At 46.6% G+C, this 18,644-nt stretch overlaps 1 protein-coding gene across 1 annotated transcript in view; it reads left to right on the top strand.

The window, feature by feature from the left end:
• The window catches only part of DPF3 (double PHD fingers 3), a 260,049-nt gene that overhangs the window by 160,267 nt on the left and 81,138 nt on the right, over window positions 1-18,644 (top strand). Inside the window, exon 7 of the mRNA XM_012537113.3 lies at window positions 16,909-17,046. Within this exon, the coding sequence (XP_012392567.1) occupies window positions 16,909-17,046 (138 nt within the window). The remainder of the gene's footprint in view (window positions 1-16,908; window positions 17,047-18,644) is intronic.

Raw genomic sequence — 18,644 nt, 5'->3', positions numbered from 1 at the left:
TGTTCAAGGAGCATCATAGGAAAGAAGATGGTGGTGATGGGGTGATGTTCAGGGAGAAGGAGAACATTTTGTCTCTAAGCTTCAGCCATTTAGGGAGGAACAAAGCACCCATTTGCCCTTCTGCGGGGCACAATGGAAGTGATTTGTGAAGTTTTTTTTTTTCCTTTCCCAGATTTTTCTTTAAAAAAAATTAAATTTAATTACATTGTAGAAAGAACACTTAACCTGAGACGTACCCTCTTAAATTTTTAAGTGCACAATATATGTTGTTCAGTAGGGGTACATTGTCGTCCAGAAGATATCTAGAGGTTGCTCATCTTGCTTGATGGAAACTTTATGCTTGTTGGCTAGCAATTTCCTATCACTCCCTCCCCACCAGCCCTGGCAGCCACCATTCCAGTCTTCGACGCTTTGAATTTGTCTACCTTAGAGACCATATAGGTGGACTCACGCAGTATTTGTCTTTCTAGGACTGGCTTCTTTCACATAGCATAATATTCTTGAGGTTCATCCGTGTGATTGCGCATTGAATAATGCGGTATTCCTTTTAAAGGATGACTAATATTCCGTTGTATGTGTATACCACATTTTCTTTATCCATTCATTCATTGATGGGCATTTAGATTGTTTCCACGTCTTGGCTAGTGGGAATAACGCTGCAATGAACATAGGAGTGTTAATATCTCTTTGAGATCTTGATTTCAACTCTTTTGGATAAATACCCAGATGTGGGATTGCTGGGTCAGATGGTAGCTCTATTCTTAATTCTTTGAGGCGCCTCCATACTGCTCTCCATAGCGGCTGCATCATTTAGCATTCCCACCAGCAGCGCACGGGGGCTCCAACTTCCCCACATCCTTGCCAACACTTGTCTTTTGCTCCCAGCTTTTTCTGATTACGGTGATAACCCCTGCTAATGGGTACTTATGTGTGCAGAGCACTGTGCTAAGCATTTTATGTGCATTATTTCTGTAAATCCCCACACCAACCTTGAGAGGCAGGGACAATTGACCTCACTTTAGGGAGAAGAAACAGGCTCAGAGGGGTGAGGGGACTTGTCCAAGATCACACAGCCGGTTAATGCTAAAGCAGGGACATGAATCCTCATTTCTCCAACTCCAGAGCTGATACACCCCCGCACATCTCTGCACAAACATCTGGCTACATGTGCCCTCCTCCAAACCAGTATGGAGTTTGGCTATCCTAAGAGCTGAGGAAAAACATGCTTTAACTGTGAATGAATGAGCGCTTGCTCATTATTTTTATTTTTTATTTATGAGGTGAAGCCCTGGCTACTGTTGACAGACGGCTTCCAGGTGTCAGGTTGGTAAGCTGGAGTCAGGCAGTAATTATAGCTGAAGTGGAATGGAATAGTTTACATAATTTTGAGCCTTTTAAATTTAAATCTATTAAAATCACTCTGCCTCCCACCCCTAACTGGGTCATTAGGGTAGCTTAGTGACAAAAGGCAAACAGACGTGATTGAAGCCCTCCTGGGAACTTGACTCACCTCTGAGTCATGTCAGGTATTCACACATCAGGAGTGATCCCTTTCAACTCAGCCTCCACATCAGCAAGAATTTTGTCCTCTACCACCCTCATCCCACAGACGTGTATTTTCGATCGTGTGGCCTGTGACTTCACAGTGTTTCCTCCCTTCTAGAAATCTGGTGGGGTGTAACTCTGTCCAGTTGGGGCAGTGTCAGGAGAGGGTCTGGGTCCCTCCCTGCTCTTCTGGGTGGTGTATACCCCAGGGAGAATGTATGGGGCAAGAAGCAGGGTCTGGGGGTGTCGTCTTGGTTCCACCCCTCAGTGGCTATGGCACTTGTCAATGATGGGGAGCTCCTTCCTTGAGTCTCTAGAGCTCCTCAGTCAGCCGTCTCCCCCACGCCATGGGCTCCGTTCTTCTCAGCTTAACAATGAGGCTCTTTTCCTGAGAGATAGGATGCTGGGCCGTGGGATATCAGGAGACCACCCCGCGGGGCCGAGAGCAGCCTGGATTGGCGCATGGGGCAGGCACAGTTGCTCCCAAGGCGTTCTAGAAACTCCGCTTGACCTCAGCCTCCTTAAAATCACTCCGGTTTCCCCCATACCTGAGTGCCCAGGAAGAATCAGATGACTACTGCAGTCTTATTTAAAAAAAATTTTGAGGGCATTAAGGTCCCCCATTCTCTAAGGCTCACGTGCTTTTCGCTTCAAGCTGCAGTGGTAAAAGCCAATAACGCGGCCTTCAGGCTGGCCGCCCTTGCCGCTGAAGGGAAGCCGGCCTCATCCCTCAGTTGTTGCCGCTATTATCTTGCAGGTTCTTGCGTGGGGTGCGGCGGGGGAGGGGTGGGAAAGGCTCCGTACCCCAGAAACTTGATTTGTGGAGCAGGGCCTGTGGCATGGGATTGATCCCTGGAGACTGAGTGCATTTGTTCCTGCAAAGCTGGGTCTGTTTAAATATTTAAATGTCCTCGCTTCATGGACACAGGTTGCAGGTTGCCGCAGCAGGGCTGGTAGGAGACAGGGCTGGGGAGAGGCTGAAATTTCTCATTCATGCCCTCATACCCTCTAGCTCTCTCAAGAACCTTGCCCATTGACCACCAAACCTAGGTTTGCCTTTTCTGGGCTGTAACTCACACCCTCTTTTATTTATTTATTTAATTGAAGTATAGTTAATTTACAGTATTGTGTTAGTTTCAGAGGTACAGCAAAGTGACTCAGTAATATATATATTGTTCTTTTTTTCAACTGTTTTCCATTATACGTTATTACAAGATACTGAATATAGTTCCCTGTGCCATACAGTAAATCCTTGTTGTTTATCTATTTTATATATGCTAGTATGTATCTGTTAATCCCATACTCCTAATTTATCCCTCCCCCTTCCCCTTTAGTAGTTGTAAGTTTGTTTTATACCTATGTGTACACCCTCTTGAATTACTTTCTTATCCAGTCAGAAACAGTATACGTTCATTGCAGAAAAATCAGAAATTACAGATAAGCATAAAGGGAAAAATTAAAATCACCCATAATCTTACTCTTCAGAGGTAATTTCCACTTTGTTTTGTTGTATCCTATTTTAGGGCTCTCGCTGTCTCTGTCTACTATACCCTCCCCCCAATAAATGATACATACCACTTTAACCCATCCCCCCCACTCAACAACACATGAGGACCATCCTTCCATGTTAATAAGGACATTTTTATGACAACATTTTAAGGCTATATGGTGTTCCATGATATGGCCATGCCCCAGTTTGCTCAACCATTGTTCCACTTGTTGGATGTTTAGACAGTTTAAAATTTGTTCACTATTAAAAACAATATTGCAGCTATATGTTTGCATAATGCTTTTATTTCCTAGAAGCAGAACTGTGAGGTCAAAGTGCCTGGTGCACAGCCTTTGATTTCTCTTATTTCAAGTCCTGGTGGGGGGTCAGGGAAGTGGGTTAGCAAGAGCTGCACAAAGAAGGTGCGCTGACTGGTCAGATTGTGGCCCTGCCACTTGTTAGCTTGTTATCCAGAATTTTTCGAGAAAATTGTCTTGCTGCTGGGAGTGTCCATTGTCCCGAGGTGTGGAGTGGGGATGTACACGGTTAGGAAAGCTACATGTGATAATATATATTAAAATGTTTGCACATGGTATGTGCTTAATGACTGTTTCTTCCACCTTTGCCTTTTCCTTATTTCCTCTGTCACCAATGTAGTTGGCAAGATAAGGCTGATATCCCAGGAGGAGATAACACAAGCAGTTTTCATTGAGTAGGCAGTGAGCACTGCAGGAATCCAGGGGAGGGAGTGGTCTGGGGCTGGGGACCGGTATGTCAGAGGGTGCTTCCCTAGGATGCCAAGCAGGTCCTCAGTGAGGGTGTATTGAATTGACGGACGTCTCCAGGGAAGGAGGGGTATGTGGGAATCAGCCGGAGGTAATAATAGTAATGGCAAAAGTTTGTTGATTTATAATATGGGCCTGGAATGTTAGGTTTCATCTATATTAATTCTTTAATCCTTGAAAAATACCAGGAGATAGATGGCATGATCATCTCCATCCTACAGATAAGGATTCTGTGGAGAAAAGGGGTTAATTAACTTTCCTGAGGTCACCCAGTGAATAAGTGGCAGATCCAGGACTTGATCCCAGTTAGCAATCTCTCTCTCTCTCCCCTGCAATCTCCCTATCCCCCCACCCGTCACTCATCTCTTCCTGGAATCTACCTTACCTTGTACATAACTCTGCATAGGCTACCTCTCACACAGTATAACAGTTTGTCTATTTGTCCATTCTTCAAGCTAGACTGTGAGCCTTCTGAGGGCAGAGACTGTGTCATATTCAACTTGCATCCCAGACCCAGCACAGTGGCTGCTCCCAAAATGTCGAATGTGGGATGCACATACCAGGACAGAAGATAGACGAGCGTGGCTGAAGCAGAGCGTTTGGGTAGGGAGATTGAGGGGCACAGAGCTGGACATTAGACTGAGCTGCTTAGAGTTTGGCCCGTATAGTCAATGGTGAATCATGGATGATCCTGGAGACGCCTCTGGAATGGTTAATCTTGAGGATTAGGTGTTCAGGGGAGAGAGCCTGAAGCCTGTGGCTAAGAGGAGCCTTTTCCAGTCAGGAAGGAGAAGACATGAAGTCTGGACAGTGGTGAGAGCGGGAACACAATGGATGGGGCAAACAAGCAAGACTTTATGAAAGAAAAATCCACAGAACCTGGCAGAGGACAGACAGGATGTGGGGTACAAGAGAGAGGGAGGTGGCAACAGTGACTCTTCAAGTCTTGAGCTTGAGTAATGGAGACATGAGGGAGGCTTAACTGGAATATTCTAGAGGAGGAGGAGGTAATTTGGGGAAGTGATGAAACTTTGACATATGGGTTTGTGGACATGGCAGGACATCCAGGCAGAAATGTCTAAAATATGCTAGTATACATTTGTTTCCCCAAAGTTCGTGAGGATCTTATACCGATGTCGCAGGTGGATGGGGGCCTGCTTCAGGTAAGGGTCATTGAGACGCACTTGGTAGGTCAGGACTCACAAATCAAGGCTCTGAAGGAGCGTTTATGTCAGATATTCACCCCGAGATCCCCAAAGAGAGCACACTGGCCAGATTCCCAAATGTTTGGAGGCTACTATACTTTATGATATTGCATCTGATTTTTTTGCCTTTCTCTGTTTACCTTCTCCAGAAATGTTGACAGCAATATTTATTATTTAAATTATTTTCCATGAAGATTAAAAAAAGAATGATATTTGACTCTTTAAGTGAATTAAGGACATGCTAATGTATGATTTCACTAGAATAAGGAATCAAAGACACCATGTCTATAAGGGATGGTGGCCCGCAGAAGATGGCTCTCGAATCAGAAGCCCAGGATTTGAGTCTTTGCTACAACACTCCCTAGCCACGACCTAGGACAAATCACAAAAACCTCTCTGAGCCTCAGTTTCTTTTTCTGTCAAGTGAGGGCAATAAGATTGACCTTAGAGGGTTTTCAAGAGGGTGAAATGAGACCGTGTGTAAAAATAATTAGTTCACTGCCTGGTTCATAAATATGCTCAATAAATATTTTTTTTTCTACTAATTCAAGAAAGGGTATTTATTTCACACGTGAGTCCCCAGTGGTGTTTTGTGCTCTAGCTGCTGGCATTGTCAGAGATCAGGGAAGCATTCTGAGAGTGAACTGAATGATCAGAAAGAGCTACTGTTTGTTGAACATTTGTTGCGTGCCAGGCAATGTGCTAAGTACTTTACAAGGATGGACTCATTCAGTTCTCACAATACCCACATGAGGTATAAAACTATTATTATCCCCATTTTACAGACAAGGAAACTGAGGTTTGGAGTAACTTGCCCAAGGTCACACAACCAATTAGCTGACGTAGGACAACTGACCCCAGAGTTCACCAGAATCATGTTACCCTGCTTCTCAACAGAGCAGGAAAGAGTTCTGCTAACACATTTAATGCTTTGGTTTTGGAAGTTTCTGCATTTCTCTGCGGGGGATCCAGAATCAGGTTATAGAGTATTTTGAAATGAAACCTTGTTGCCTATCTCCGTTCTTCCTGTTTTTTTTTTTTTAAAAAAAACATGTAGCCACGTTCACATACAGTAAATTCCTACAATATGCAGAATGCCCTCCCTTGATGAAGACACAGGACTTGTGGATCACAGGCATTTGATAGATCCTGGCTCTGGGCTCACTCCTAATATATGGGTCAGTGCCAGACCCTGAGGAATGTGGCTTTGAAAAATCAGGATATTACACCCCACCCCGACTCCAGCCCCTGTGTTTCTGTCCAGAAGAACTCAGCTTAAAATAAGCATCAAGGGTGGCCTGGAAGAAGGCATGAAGCCACAGAAGGGCATCTGCCTACCTGGCTTGGTGGGGTGGGGAGAAGGGTGTAGGCAGCCCCTGGGTGGATTCTGTGGCTGGGAATCTACAGCATTTTTCTGTCACAGTTGAGGGAATAATTGCTTCAGGAGACACACAGTCCTCAGAGGACCCAGAGAAACAAAGCGTTGTGCAGTGTTAGAATGGAAAGACTTAGAGATGGCCTGATGCAACTGCCATATGTTACAAATAGGGAAACCAAGTCCAGAAAGCTGTGGGATTTGTCTAAGGATGCACGGTGGGTTAGTAGTATCAGAGCCAGGGCCAGACGCCAGGTCTGCAGAAGGCCACCCGCGCTGCTGGCCTCTGGCTCGAGAAGGGGTGGGGAGGGAAGCCCACCTGTGCTTGTCCAAGAGGAGCTTTTGGTGCCTAAATGTTGCAGGACCTGGGCCATCTGTGAAGCCACCACTTTTATCGCTTGAGCTTTGTGGAGCCATCACTGGCTCTTCTAGGCATTTAACATAGTCGTAGGGATAACACCCTACCCTGAGTACACAGGTCTGAGCTAGTGGCCTTTTGCAGTGTTCCCTGGGTTTTGTCCCAAGCTCATTCACAGCAGGACTTTTCTCACTTGGGGCTTCCTCCCACCCGGGGGATTGGTGTAGACGGTCCTCCACCCACCTTGATGGTTCTGCAGAGAGAAGACCGAGGGTTTTCAGGAAGGTGTGGAGGTCCCCAAACATCTGAACCGGTCTGGTAGGCTATGATTCTCTTGTCAAAATGGCCCTTGTTTGTATTTGTCTTGGCTCCAGCAGGACATAAGTTTCAACCTTAGATGGGCTGAATGGCAGAGAATTTGATGTCAGAGTGATTGTGGAGGTGTGGGCAGGATAAAGGTAGCAACAAGGGGGAGGGGGAACCCTCCCCATCCTGAGTTCCAAGGAGCAGGGAGGACATTGGCTCCCAGGGGTAGCTGGATCTGGGAGGGAGGGTAGCCCGAGTGGGGTGGGCAGGGCACAGATCCCCACCTCCTCTCTTCTCACCCTCCGTCCTCCTGCCAGTGCCTCCCGATGGCCAAACTCCACCGGAAGCAGAGGGCAAGAGGCCATCGAGGTCAGCTCCAGGCACTGGGAGGGGTTGTGAATGGAGAATGACTAGCACGGTCTTTGATTCTGTGTGTTTCAAAGTCAGACAGACCTGAGTTCAAATTCCGACTCTGCCATTTAGTGAATTGTTTCAATGCCCCCCAGACTCAGTTTCCTTCTCTGTAAAATGGGATGATAATCCCTACCTCCTGAGCTGTTGTGAGATTCAGTGTGAGAATGTGTGCCTGCCTGATAGTCTGTAAGTATGATGCCTTGGAGGCATCAGCAGGTGACAGGCACTGCTGGGTCGATTTTACAGAAGAGGAAGTCAAGCTGCAGAGAAAGGGAAGTGGTGTCCTCAGGGCTGTGTGTAAGTGCCACAGGGCAGAGCTGGGAAAGAGATGTGGCCCGGTGACTCCCAAGGTCCAGGCTTTGTCTCTTGGACGCTCATCCTGTAATTGCTTTCAGTCGCTGCTTTCAGGCTCTCGGAAACCACTGGCTCAGATACCCACTGCGTGCTCCAAGTTGGGCTGATGAAAATGTGCCAGAGTCATTAAGTTATCAGTGGGGAAGGCAGCCGCTTCTCCCTGGCAGGAAGGATTCTGCTGTCTGCTGCAGCCGGCTTTGTTCACACAAACTGCCCCTGATTGTTCCTCCCTCCTCCCCCTTCTCCGCTTCCTCCCCCATCCTCATAAGGGGTGAGTGGTGTAGGGTTGGAGTGGGGTGGCAGAGGTGTGTTGTAAATATTCTGGGGTGGCACTGAAGGTATTCATAACTCCAGACAGGAGGTCCTGCCTGGCGAATGCAGCTCTGGATTGGGAAGTGGGCAAGCACTAATTCTGCAGCTTGACAGATGGATCTGCCCCAGGGGGAAGGAGAGAGGGGAAGGCAAGCTGGACCTTCCTCATTGTCACAGCCGTTCCTCTCCACGTGCGTGGCGCCTGGAACACACAATCCAGGTGCGTGCTGCCAAGGTGAAAAGAAGGACCTGAGGCTGTGCACAGGCTTGTGCCTGGTCCCAGGGGTGATGGCTTCAGGGGCGCATGACGCCAAGGAGCTTGCCCTGGGGAGGGAGCCTGGAGTGGGAGGATGGGGGCGCAGCCCTCTCTGAATGCTTCAGCTGTCTTGGGGCTCAGTCTGATTCTGCACAGGAGTGGGGAGTGAGATTGCTGACGTGATAAAGGGATAGCAGATGGTTCTAATACTTTATTTCCAGAATGTATCTTTCCCAACATTCTTTTCCTTGCAACTCCATCACCCCAGACTTCAGAGGACAAACTACTAGTCCTCCCCACCCCCTTCCCTTTAGGGTTTATTCCCTTTGCGGATCCGCAGTGTTGACAATAGCAGCTGACGATGGCTGACGCTTACTGTGAGCCCTGTACTATTTTCAATGTATTCTCTCTCTTCTTTTTTTTTTTTAACATCTTTATTGGGGTATAATTGCTTTACAATGGTGTGTTAGTTTCTGCTTTATAACAAAGTGAATCAGCTATACATATACATATGTTCCCATATCTCTTCCCTCTTGGTCTCCCTCCCTCCCACCCTCCCTATCCCACCCCTCCAGGTGGTCACAAAGCACCGAGCTGATCTCCCTGTGCTATGCGGCTGCTTCCCACTAGCTGTCTACCTTACGTTTGGTAGTGTATATATGTCCATGCCCCTCTCTCACTTTGTCACAGCTTACCCTTCCCCCTCCCCATGTCCTCAAGTCCATGCTCTAGTAGGTCTGTGTCTTTATTCCCATCTTACCCCTAGGTTCTTCATGACCTTTTTTTTTTTCTTAGATTCCATATATATGTGTTAGCATATGGTATTTTTCTCTTTCTGACTTACTTCACTCTGTATGACAGACTCTAGGTCCATCCACCTCACTACATATAACTCAATTTTGTTTCTTTTTATGCCTGAGTAATATTCCATTGTATATATGTGCCACATCTTCTTTATCCATTCATCTGTTGAGGGACACTTAGGTTGCTTCCATGTCCTGGCTATTGTAAATAGAGCTGCAATGAACATATTGGTACATGACTCTTTTTGAATTATGGTTTGCTCAGGGTATATGCCCAGTAGTGGGATTGCTGGGTCATATGGTAGTTCTATTTGTAGTTTTTTAAGGAACCTCCATACTGTTCTCCATAGTGGCTGTATCAATTTACATTCCCACCAACAGTGCAAGAGGGTTCCCTTTACTCCACACCCTCTCCAGCATTTATTGTTTCTAGATTTTTGATGATGGCCATTCTGACTGGTGTGAGATGATATCGCATTGTAGTTTTGATTTGCATTTCTCTAATGATTAATGATGTTGAGCATTCTTTCATGTGTTTGTTGGCAATCTGTATATCTTCTTTGGAGAAATGTCATTTTAGGTCTTCTGCCCATTTTTGGATTGGGTTGTTTGTTTTTTGGATATTGAGCTGCATGAGCTGCTTGTAAATTTTGGAGATTAATCCTTTGTCAGTTGCTTTATTTGCAAATATTTTCTCCCATTCTGAGGGTTGTCTTTTGGTCTTGTTTATGGTTTCCTTTGCTGTGCAGAAGCTTTTAAGTTTCATTAGGTCCCATTTGTTTATTTTTATTTCCATTTCTCTAGGAGGTGGGTCAAAAAGGATCTTGCTGTGATTTATGTCATAGAGTGTTCTGCCTATGTTTTCCTCTAAGAGTTTTATAGTGTCTGGCCTTACATTTAGTTCTTTAATCCATTTTGAGCTTACTTTTGTGTATGGTGTTAGGGAGTGTTCTAATCTCATACTTTTACATGTACCTGTCCAGTTTTCCCAGCACCACTTATATGTATTCTCTCACATAGCCTCACAACTGTGCAGTAGGTGTGCTGTCATGATCATCCCCGTTTTCCAGAGAGGATGCTGAGGCACAGAGAGATTTAGCTACTCACCCAAGGTCACAGTCAGTCAGCAACGGAGCTGGGATTTGAACCCAGGCTGTTCGGATCTAGCCTACCCACGCATCAATACAGAGCCTGCCTCTCTGAAGGGAGGGTCGACCCAGACGAAGGGCCAGAGCTGTTGGTGGCACTAAAATGACCACTGCTGAGTGGCTAACCCCTCTGGCCAGGCTTCCTAGTTACCTCAGAGGGAAATTTTGCCCTCGACTAGAGCTGGCTGGGTCCTGCATTCACTGTGGCAGCTCTTACACGATCAAGGTGGCTGTTTGGAATAACTTAGTCCCAGATCTCCACCCCCTGCCCCAAATGGTTTCCAAGGCCAGATGCATAATGCACAGGGCCCAGTGCAAAATGCAAATGAGGGCCCCTTTGTTTAATAGTATTAAAAATTTCAAGATGGCAAGAGCAAGGCGTTAAACTAAGTGTGGGACCCTTCCAAACCCAGGACCCTGTCTGAATGTACAGGTCACACGTCTACGAAGCTGGCTCACAAGTGTTCAGAGTGGCAGCGAGATGTGATGAAATACATAGAGAAGGTGAGACAGTGCTAGATTTTCCTTCTCTTCCAAACCAGTCAAAGCAGGATTTCCAAGGCGTTTGTCTCCATCACAATGTAGCAGTCTGACCCAGATGCTCTTCAACCAAAATAAATCTTAGCAATCTCTCGTCCCTAGGATGAAGTCATTTGAGGGACTGGGACTTGGGTCAGCAGCTTTGTTTTGGGGTCAGGCATCTTGCTCCATGAACTCCAATCTCTCCTAACCCTGCCTCTCAAACTCCCCTCCCTCCTGCCTCCTTCCCTTTAGCCTACGGACCTGATCAAGACCTGTTCTGTTAAAGGACAATCCCCACTCAGCCTCCCTGGACTCTTCAGTCCCATCTGCCCACCAGCTGACTCCTTCCCCTTCCACAGCCATGCTGGAAGGAATGGTCCTTCGGCCCCATCACCACTTCCTCATTCCCCAAAGCATCCTAGCTTCCTGTAGCCTTGCGTCATCCTACTTGAGGCTGTGGATTCCCTGCTCACTCAGGTGACCTGCTAATTGCCAAGCCCAGTGCTGTCTTCTGAGTCCCCAGCCTTCTCGGCCCTTCTGGGGCATCTGACGTTATCCTGGCTCTGCCTCTGTAAAATGAGGATGTGCGTGGCTGTGAGCTGATTTACTTGAAGCACCAGAACAGGCCTGGCACATGGTACATGCTCAGTAGCTGTTAGCAGGGGCCATGACTGGTGGTGTCATCGTTTCTGTCACCTGGAAGCCCTGCTCCTCTGGCCTATGTTGCTCAGTCCTTTGTGAGTGTTTCTTAAAAATTTTAAATCGGTTTCTCTTTCTTCACCAGACTCTTTAAGATACCGGTGTTTTCTGAGTTCTGTCCTGTGTCCACCTTTCTTCTTTCTCTCCTCCTTCTCTCCTGGCACTTTTCTCTCCATATCCATCACTTCCACTGCCACCTGGCAACTCCAACATCCACATCTCTTTCCCAAGCACCAGGTGTATAAGCCAACCCCAGACTGAGCTCATTCGCTTCCTTCTTTAAATCTGATTTTCCTCCTACGTGCTTCCACCCAGTTGCCCAAGTCAGAAACCTAGGTATTTTTATTGCTTCCCTTAGCTGACATTGAGTGCAGGCCCCGAGCTCACCACTGGGGCTGCAGCAGTGTGCAGACACACAGGGCCTGCCATGCTTGCTGCTGGTGGGAGAGACACATACTGATACACGACTAGTCCTGGGAAGGTAACACACCAGTGTCCTAATTGTGATTGGAAAGACTCGAGAACTGAAGGATTGTGAAGCGTTCATCAGGCAAAGTGGGGCTGCGGGACATTCTGGGCAGAGGGAAGAGCTTGTGCAAAGGCTCTGTTGTGGAAGGAAAAATGTTTAAGAAACGAAAGGGCCAGTGGGCAGGAGGGCTGGGAAGGAGGCTTCGGGTGAGGCTGGGGGGCTGGATGGGGGCTGGATGGCGTGTGGCCAGGAAGGCCGAGTTCGTGGAAGTCATTTTGCGCTCCTCCTTTCTGCTGACTCGCACCCGCTCCCCCTTCTACCAGATTCTCTCTAACCTCTCTCCTACCCCAAAGTCCTCATTGTTCACACACGGAAAATTAAAGGAGCCTATTGCCACCTCCGAATCCATCTTCGCACTATAACCTTAAGCAGTATTTCTAAAATGTAAATCTGATTAAGTTGGTCCTCAGGATGCATACAGTCCTCCCCCCACTTCCCACTGTCAGGATAAAGTCCTGCCCACCTTCCTCTCCTTAGTCCCCCTCACACCCACCCCGATGCCCCCTTCCCAGTGGCTTTACTGAATATCCTGCAGTTCCCCAAAGGTGCTGGCGGGACGTGCTTTGGTGCCCGCATGCCCTCCTCCTTTGTCTGCCTGGTGATGTCCTGCTCTCTCACAAGCTGCAGCTCATCCACCTGCTCTGGGAAGCCATCCTCGCACCCCACTTAAGCCCGTGAGCTGGCCCCTCCTCTTTGCGGGGCACAGGCTCGCATTGGTGCATTTATCCCACCTCCCTCCTTGCTAGTTGACGTGTATATCTCCTCTGCTAGACTTCGGACTCCTGGAGGGAGGGGACTGGGGCTCATTTGTCTTTGTCCTCTGGTGCTTCAAGGCTGGGTACACATTAGGTGTTTAATAAATGTTTCCTTGAAGACCTGGTGATGAAGGAATGACATGATATAAGCAGGTGGAGAAAAATGAAGCTCCACCTGGAAAGCTCTGCATACAGGGATTGTGGTTAAGGGGTCTGGCTTCCAGGGCCACTGTGGGCTGTCCGCTTCTGTTTCCTCTAATAACTGAACACAGGTCTCAGGGCTGCCTCCTGCTGCCCCCTCCTGCCACCTCCATCCATCCAGAAGGGCAGGCGCATGCAGGGCGGGCAGAGTTAAGCCTCAATATATTCAATCTTCTAGCAGAGTGGTTCTCAAACTGTAGTGTGTATTGGAATCACCTGCAGGCCCTGTTAAAACACAGATTGCCTGGCCCTACCCTGAGACTTTCCGCTTCGGTAGGTCCGGGGTGGAGCCCAAGAAACTGCATCTCTACCAACTTCCCAGGTGATGCAGATGGGGCTGGTCTGGTGACTACTCTTTGAGAATCTCTCTTTTAGCAAAAGGATCTGCTCTAAAACTTTCTATGGTATTGGGGAAGGAGATATGGGAAGCTTTTTGCTTGGGTTTGGTTTTGTAGGTTTTAAGAACTATTAGTGTGAGATTAATGTGGATAGATGGAGCCGATTCTACACACTTACCTCCTCTCCCATCTCCTCGCTTTCCTACAAAACGTTTCTGTGTTCACTCATCAACTATTCAATGGGTATGTTTTGAAGGTGTAAAATGTGCATGGCAGCACGGCAGGTGGAGTTGTTGACATCAAGATGAAATCGATATGACACTGTCCTTAAGAGAGGTCCTCCAGTGCAGTCATAACTATAATTCAAGGAGGTCAAAGAAGAAATGCCTACTCGGGTGGGTAGTGAGTTCCCCATCAGTGGAGTTGTTCTAGGAAGGCATCTAGAGTGTTCGTGGGAATAAAACAATTTGATAGTCAGTTAGACCGGGATCTTAAAATCCTGGAATTCTGTGATTAAGGAAGACGGTGGTAATTGACACAAGAAAATGAAACAAATAAACAAATAAAATACTGTGGAGTGTGCAGTAGGGAGATCTGCAGAGGCAGCTGAGGCTTCCTCATATAAATACTGACATTATTGGCCTTATTTTTAATAAACATTTATTCCTCACCAGCAATATTCCTTGTAATGAAATGAATTTATATCCAGTGACCCCATAATTTGCTGTTTATTGACCTTAGATCATGTAAAAGTTAAATAGAAAAAGTCACAAGCAGGCCCACGGTGTGCCTCAGGGGTCTCCTTAGGTCCCACTTCCTGAGCCAAATGGAATTGAGTTGTGTAGTGACATGTTATTACTATTATTTTTTGCAATATTTATGAGAGAGAGAGAGAGAGAGGGAGAGAGAGGGAGAGAGGAGCCAATTGTAGGACTTGAATTTATAGTCACTAGGTCACCAGCTTGGTCACCAACTTGATCACCAACTTGAATTTCAGACTCTCACCTTCTTAAGAAAGTCCAGCCAATTCCCAGATTCCATAGGAGAGGTAAGGGTCAAAGTCCCTCTTTCAAGGGGGGTATAGCACTTAAGATGTGGTAGACCACACTGAAGCCCCTTGCCCCTCACTACTGTTTATTGAGCATCTATTAGGTGTTGGGTACTGAGTGAGATACTTTACAAATATTATTTATAATCCCTCAAGGTAAGTAATACCATCATCATTTTCAGGTTTCAAAAAAGGCACAGGGCTTCCCTGGTGGCACAGTGGTTGAGAATCTGCCTGCCAATGCAGGGGACACGGATTCGAGCCCTGGTCTGGGAAGATCCCACATGCCGCGGAGCAACTAGACCTGTGAGCCACAACTACTGAGGCTGCATGTCTGGAGACTGTGCTCCGCAGCAAGAGAGGCCGCGACAGTGAGAGGCCCGCGTACTGCGATGAAGAGTGGCCCCCGCTTGCCGCAACTAGAGAAAGCCCTTGCACAGAAACGAAGACTCAACACAGCCAAAATAAAATAAATAAATATATTAAAAAAAAAAAAGGCACAAAGAGATTATGTATCTTGTCCAATTTCACACAGAACTCCTTAATTTATTTTTGGAAGTCAGCACAATTATGCAATTGAAAATCATGGTAAAAGGCCCAAAATTATTTATCTATCTCAAGTCTGAGTATAGACGCAAAATGCAAAATTAGAAAGTAGAATGCAGCAGTATATCAAATAGATAATACACCCTGACCAAATGGAGTACATTCTAGGAATGCAAGAATGGCTCAATAGTAGGAAGCATTAGGAAATCAACATAATTCACCATATCAGCAAACTAAAAGAGAGTCATATATTAGTAGATGCTGAAAGGACAGCTGGTAAAATTCTCCTGTAATAAAACTCTAACTCAGGAATAAGAAGAACTACTTAAACTTGATAAAGACTAAAAACTAGCTACATATATCATTCTAAACAGTGAACCACTAAATCCAATTTCACTACAATTGGAAAAGCTTGCTTTTGCTATTTTAAAATATTGTCTTGGTGATTCTTACAAATGAATTAAGCTAAGAAGATACAATAGTTTACATATATATGAGAAAGAAGAGATGACAATATCCATTTTTGCCAATGGTTATAATACCTGAAAAACCTAAGAGAATCTAGTAAGAAAGGAAACCCCACCAGAAATAATAAGGGTAGGGGGTAAGAGGGGTGGGTAACAGCTCTTCTCTATACTGTGGAGGTCATGCAGCTGGTCAGCTTTGGCACCTGGAAGTGGGATTTGAACCCGTGTCTGATGAGGAACTCTGTACTCTTTCCACCTTGTGAAGTGTTTACACTCATTGCTAAAACCCAGTCATGTGAAGCGAGAGTCTCTTAAAGCTGGCAACCTCGGCTACTCCAGCAGATCCGGTGGGGTTTGCTCTGCTGGGGAGAGGTGGGGACAAGATGAGAGGGTTGGCATGAGATTTTTACTGGAAGACCCTTGTGGCTTCTGCTACCAGCAGTGCCATCCCTCCACGGGCTGAGATATTGGGCTTTGTGACAGGGAGGGTGGTGGCAGTGGTCTAGTCTTAGCCATTTAGGTACTGAGCAGCCGACCAAGGGAGCTGCCCCTTTCTTCTTCTTGGGTCCAAGAAATCATATTTGTGTTACTTGTTGCCTTTGTCTCCTACTGTCCACCTGAGAGGTGGTGCCTGCTAGGACACGTGTTTAGAGATTCGGGATATCAGAGGCTTCCCGGGCCATCAAGGGCACAAGCTCTTGGTTGCGACGTCTACCAAGGATGCCTCAGATTCATAGTTTTAATGGTGGAGGTGGAATGTGTTTTTCTGGCACAGAATCACTGGGTGATAGATCAAAAATATGATCCGTATAAAGCTTTTGTACTTCGTACAGAGTCAACCACAGGGTGGTGGAAGGAGTACTGCACAGGAATCCAGGAGACCTGGGTTCCAGTGGCTCTGCCACAGCCAGCTGTGTGTTCCCAGGCAAATCACTTAAGCTTGCTGGGCCTCACTTGCTTCATCTGTGCCATGGGGTGTTGGCCTAAATAGACTCCCAGTGCCTTTTAACTTCAAAGTTATAATAAGTGTCACCCTTACCAAAGTTATAATACTTATCACCCTTACCACTGTTCTCAGTGCTTTGCATAGAGATTAACTCATCATAACAACCAAAGAGCTAAGTACTACTGTTATGCTTATTTTCCCTCTGAAGAAACTGAGGCACATAGAGTGCAAGTGACTTTCCCAGGGTCTCACAGCTAGGAAATGATGGTACACAGTTCAACTTCCGTCTTCTCTGGTTTTTCTTTACCTGGGTTCTTTTCTTTACTTGTCGCAGCGGTGCTGGTGCTGGGGTGAGGGTCGGGGGCTGTTGGGAGTGGGAGACACTTTTTCGGGGAAACCCAGCTCTGGGGTGGATGGATGGGAGTCACTGCCTGGGAGAATGATGGCCGTAGCTGCAGAGATTGCTAACATTTGCGTTTTCCCTTCCTTTCCTCTTTTCCTCTCTAGTCTGCGGCAAACGCTATAAAAACCGGCCGGGACTCAGCTACCACTACGCTCACACCCACCTGGCCAGCGAGGAGGGGGATGAGGCCCAAGACCAGGAGACCCGGTCCCCACCCAACCACAGAAACGAGAACCACAGACGTGAGTTCCCAGTTGTTGGGTTGGGGGAGTGATGAGGTAGCTGGGCAGGGCGATGGAGCATTCCTTTTTGTTCACCTCGGGCATCTTCTGGTGGCACCTGTTGATTGGTCTCAAGGACCTGTGGTGAGTTGGCTATTTCAGCGCAGCCATAGTTGCCCCTGTGGGTCAGCTGAGCCTGAAGCTTAGAGTGAGCTGGGCAGGGGTGGCACACCCAGCTCTGTTCCTAGAGGATGGGAGGTAAGTGTTAAGGCGGAAGAGAAACATCCTTACCTGGCCATTGTCAAATGCCAGACCTGCTACTCCTTTCCCTCAGCTCCAGAAGATCCATTCACAGCTGCTAACCTGAGGTGGGCAAAGCTGTGGGGTGTGTCAGTTCAGGCAGACATTCCAAATGTCTCCTTGGCCACCAAGGGACATAGAATATTCTTGCTTCATTGTCTCAGCTCTTAGAGGGTCACACTTTTGGTAAGGGCTCTCCTGCCTTAGAAATATGGCCCTGGAGCCTCCATGCTCTTCACCTGAGCACTCAGTCAGCAAACATGACCTGGGTATACTTGTCACTTGGGATGTTGGGCTCTGAAGACCCAAAATAATCCTGAAGATTTGTGTTTCCATTTCTATTCTTTCTTTCCTTCCTCAACTTCTAGTTATGACTTAGGGAGTCACAAAGGGCTTAGCATTCACCATGTGACTTCCCTCTACAACATTCCGTATGGCTTCTGGTCCACCCCCAAATCAGGATGGGATGGGATAATGGGACCTTTAGGGCTTGCTTCAAGATGTGGGTCATTCTAGGATCATGGGGTGAAGACGAACTGTGGACATGGCACGTGTTTGTTGTTTTTTTTTAACATCTTTATTGGAGTATAATTGCTTTACAATGGTGTGTTAGTTTCTGCTGTATAACAAAGTGAATCAGCTACACGTATACATATATTCCCATATACCCTCCCTCTTGCATCTGCCTCTCACCCTCCCTATCCCACGCCTCTAGGTGGTCACAAAGCACTAAGCTGATCTCCCTGTGCTATGTGGCTGCTTCCCACTAGCTATCTATTTTACGTTTGGTAGTGTATATATGTCCATGCCACTCTCTCACTTCAACCCAGCTTACCCTGCCCCCTCCCCATGTCCTCAAGTCCATACTCTATATCTGTGTCTTTATTTCTGTCCTGCCCCTAGGTTCTTCAGAACCTTTTTTTTTTTTTTAGATTCCATATATATGTGTTAACATATGATATTTGTTTTTCCCTTTCTGACTTACTTCACTCTGTATGACTGACTCTAGGTCTATCCACCACATGACAAATAACTCAATTTAGTTCCTTTTTATGGCTGAGTAATATTCCACTGTATATATGTGCCACATCTTCTTTATCCATTCATCTGTTGAGGGACACTTAGGTTGCTTCCATGTCCTGGCTATTGTAAATAGTGCTGCAATGAACATATTGGTACATGACTCTTTTTGAATTATGGTTTGCTCAGGGTATATGCCCAGTAGTGGGATTGCTGGGTCATATGGTAGTTCTAGTTTTAGTTTTTTAAGGAACCTCCATACTGTTCTCCATAGTGGCTGTATCAATTTACATTCCCAC

This window comes from Orcinus orca, chromosome 2, assembly GCF_937001465.1.
Source record: "Orcinus orca chromosome 2, mOrcOrc1.1, whole genome shotgun sequence".
NCBI classification, from domain to species: Eukaryota; Metazoa; Chordata; class Mammalia; order Artiodactyla; family Delphinidae; genus Orcinus; species Orcinus orca.
The sequence above is the reverse complement of the archived record's forward strand: the minus strand, read 5'-3'. Positions and strand labels throughout refer to the sequence as shown.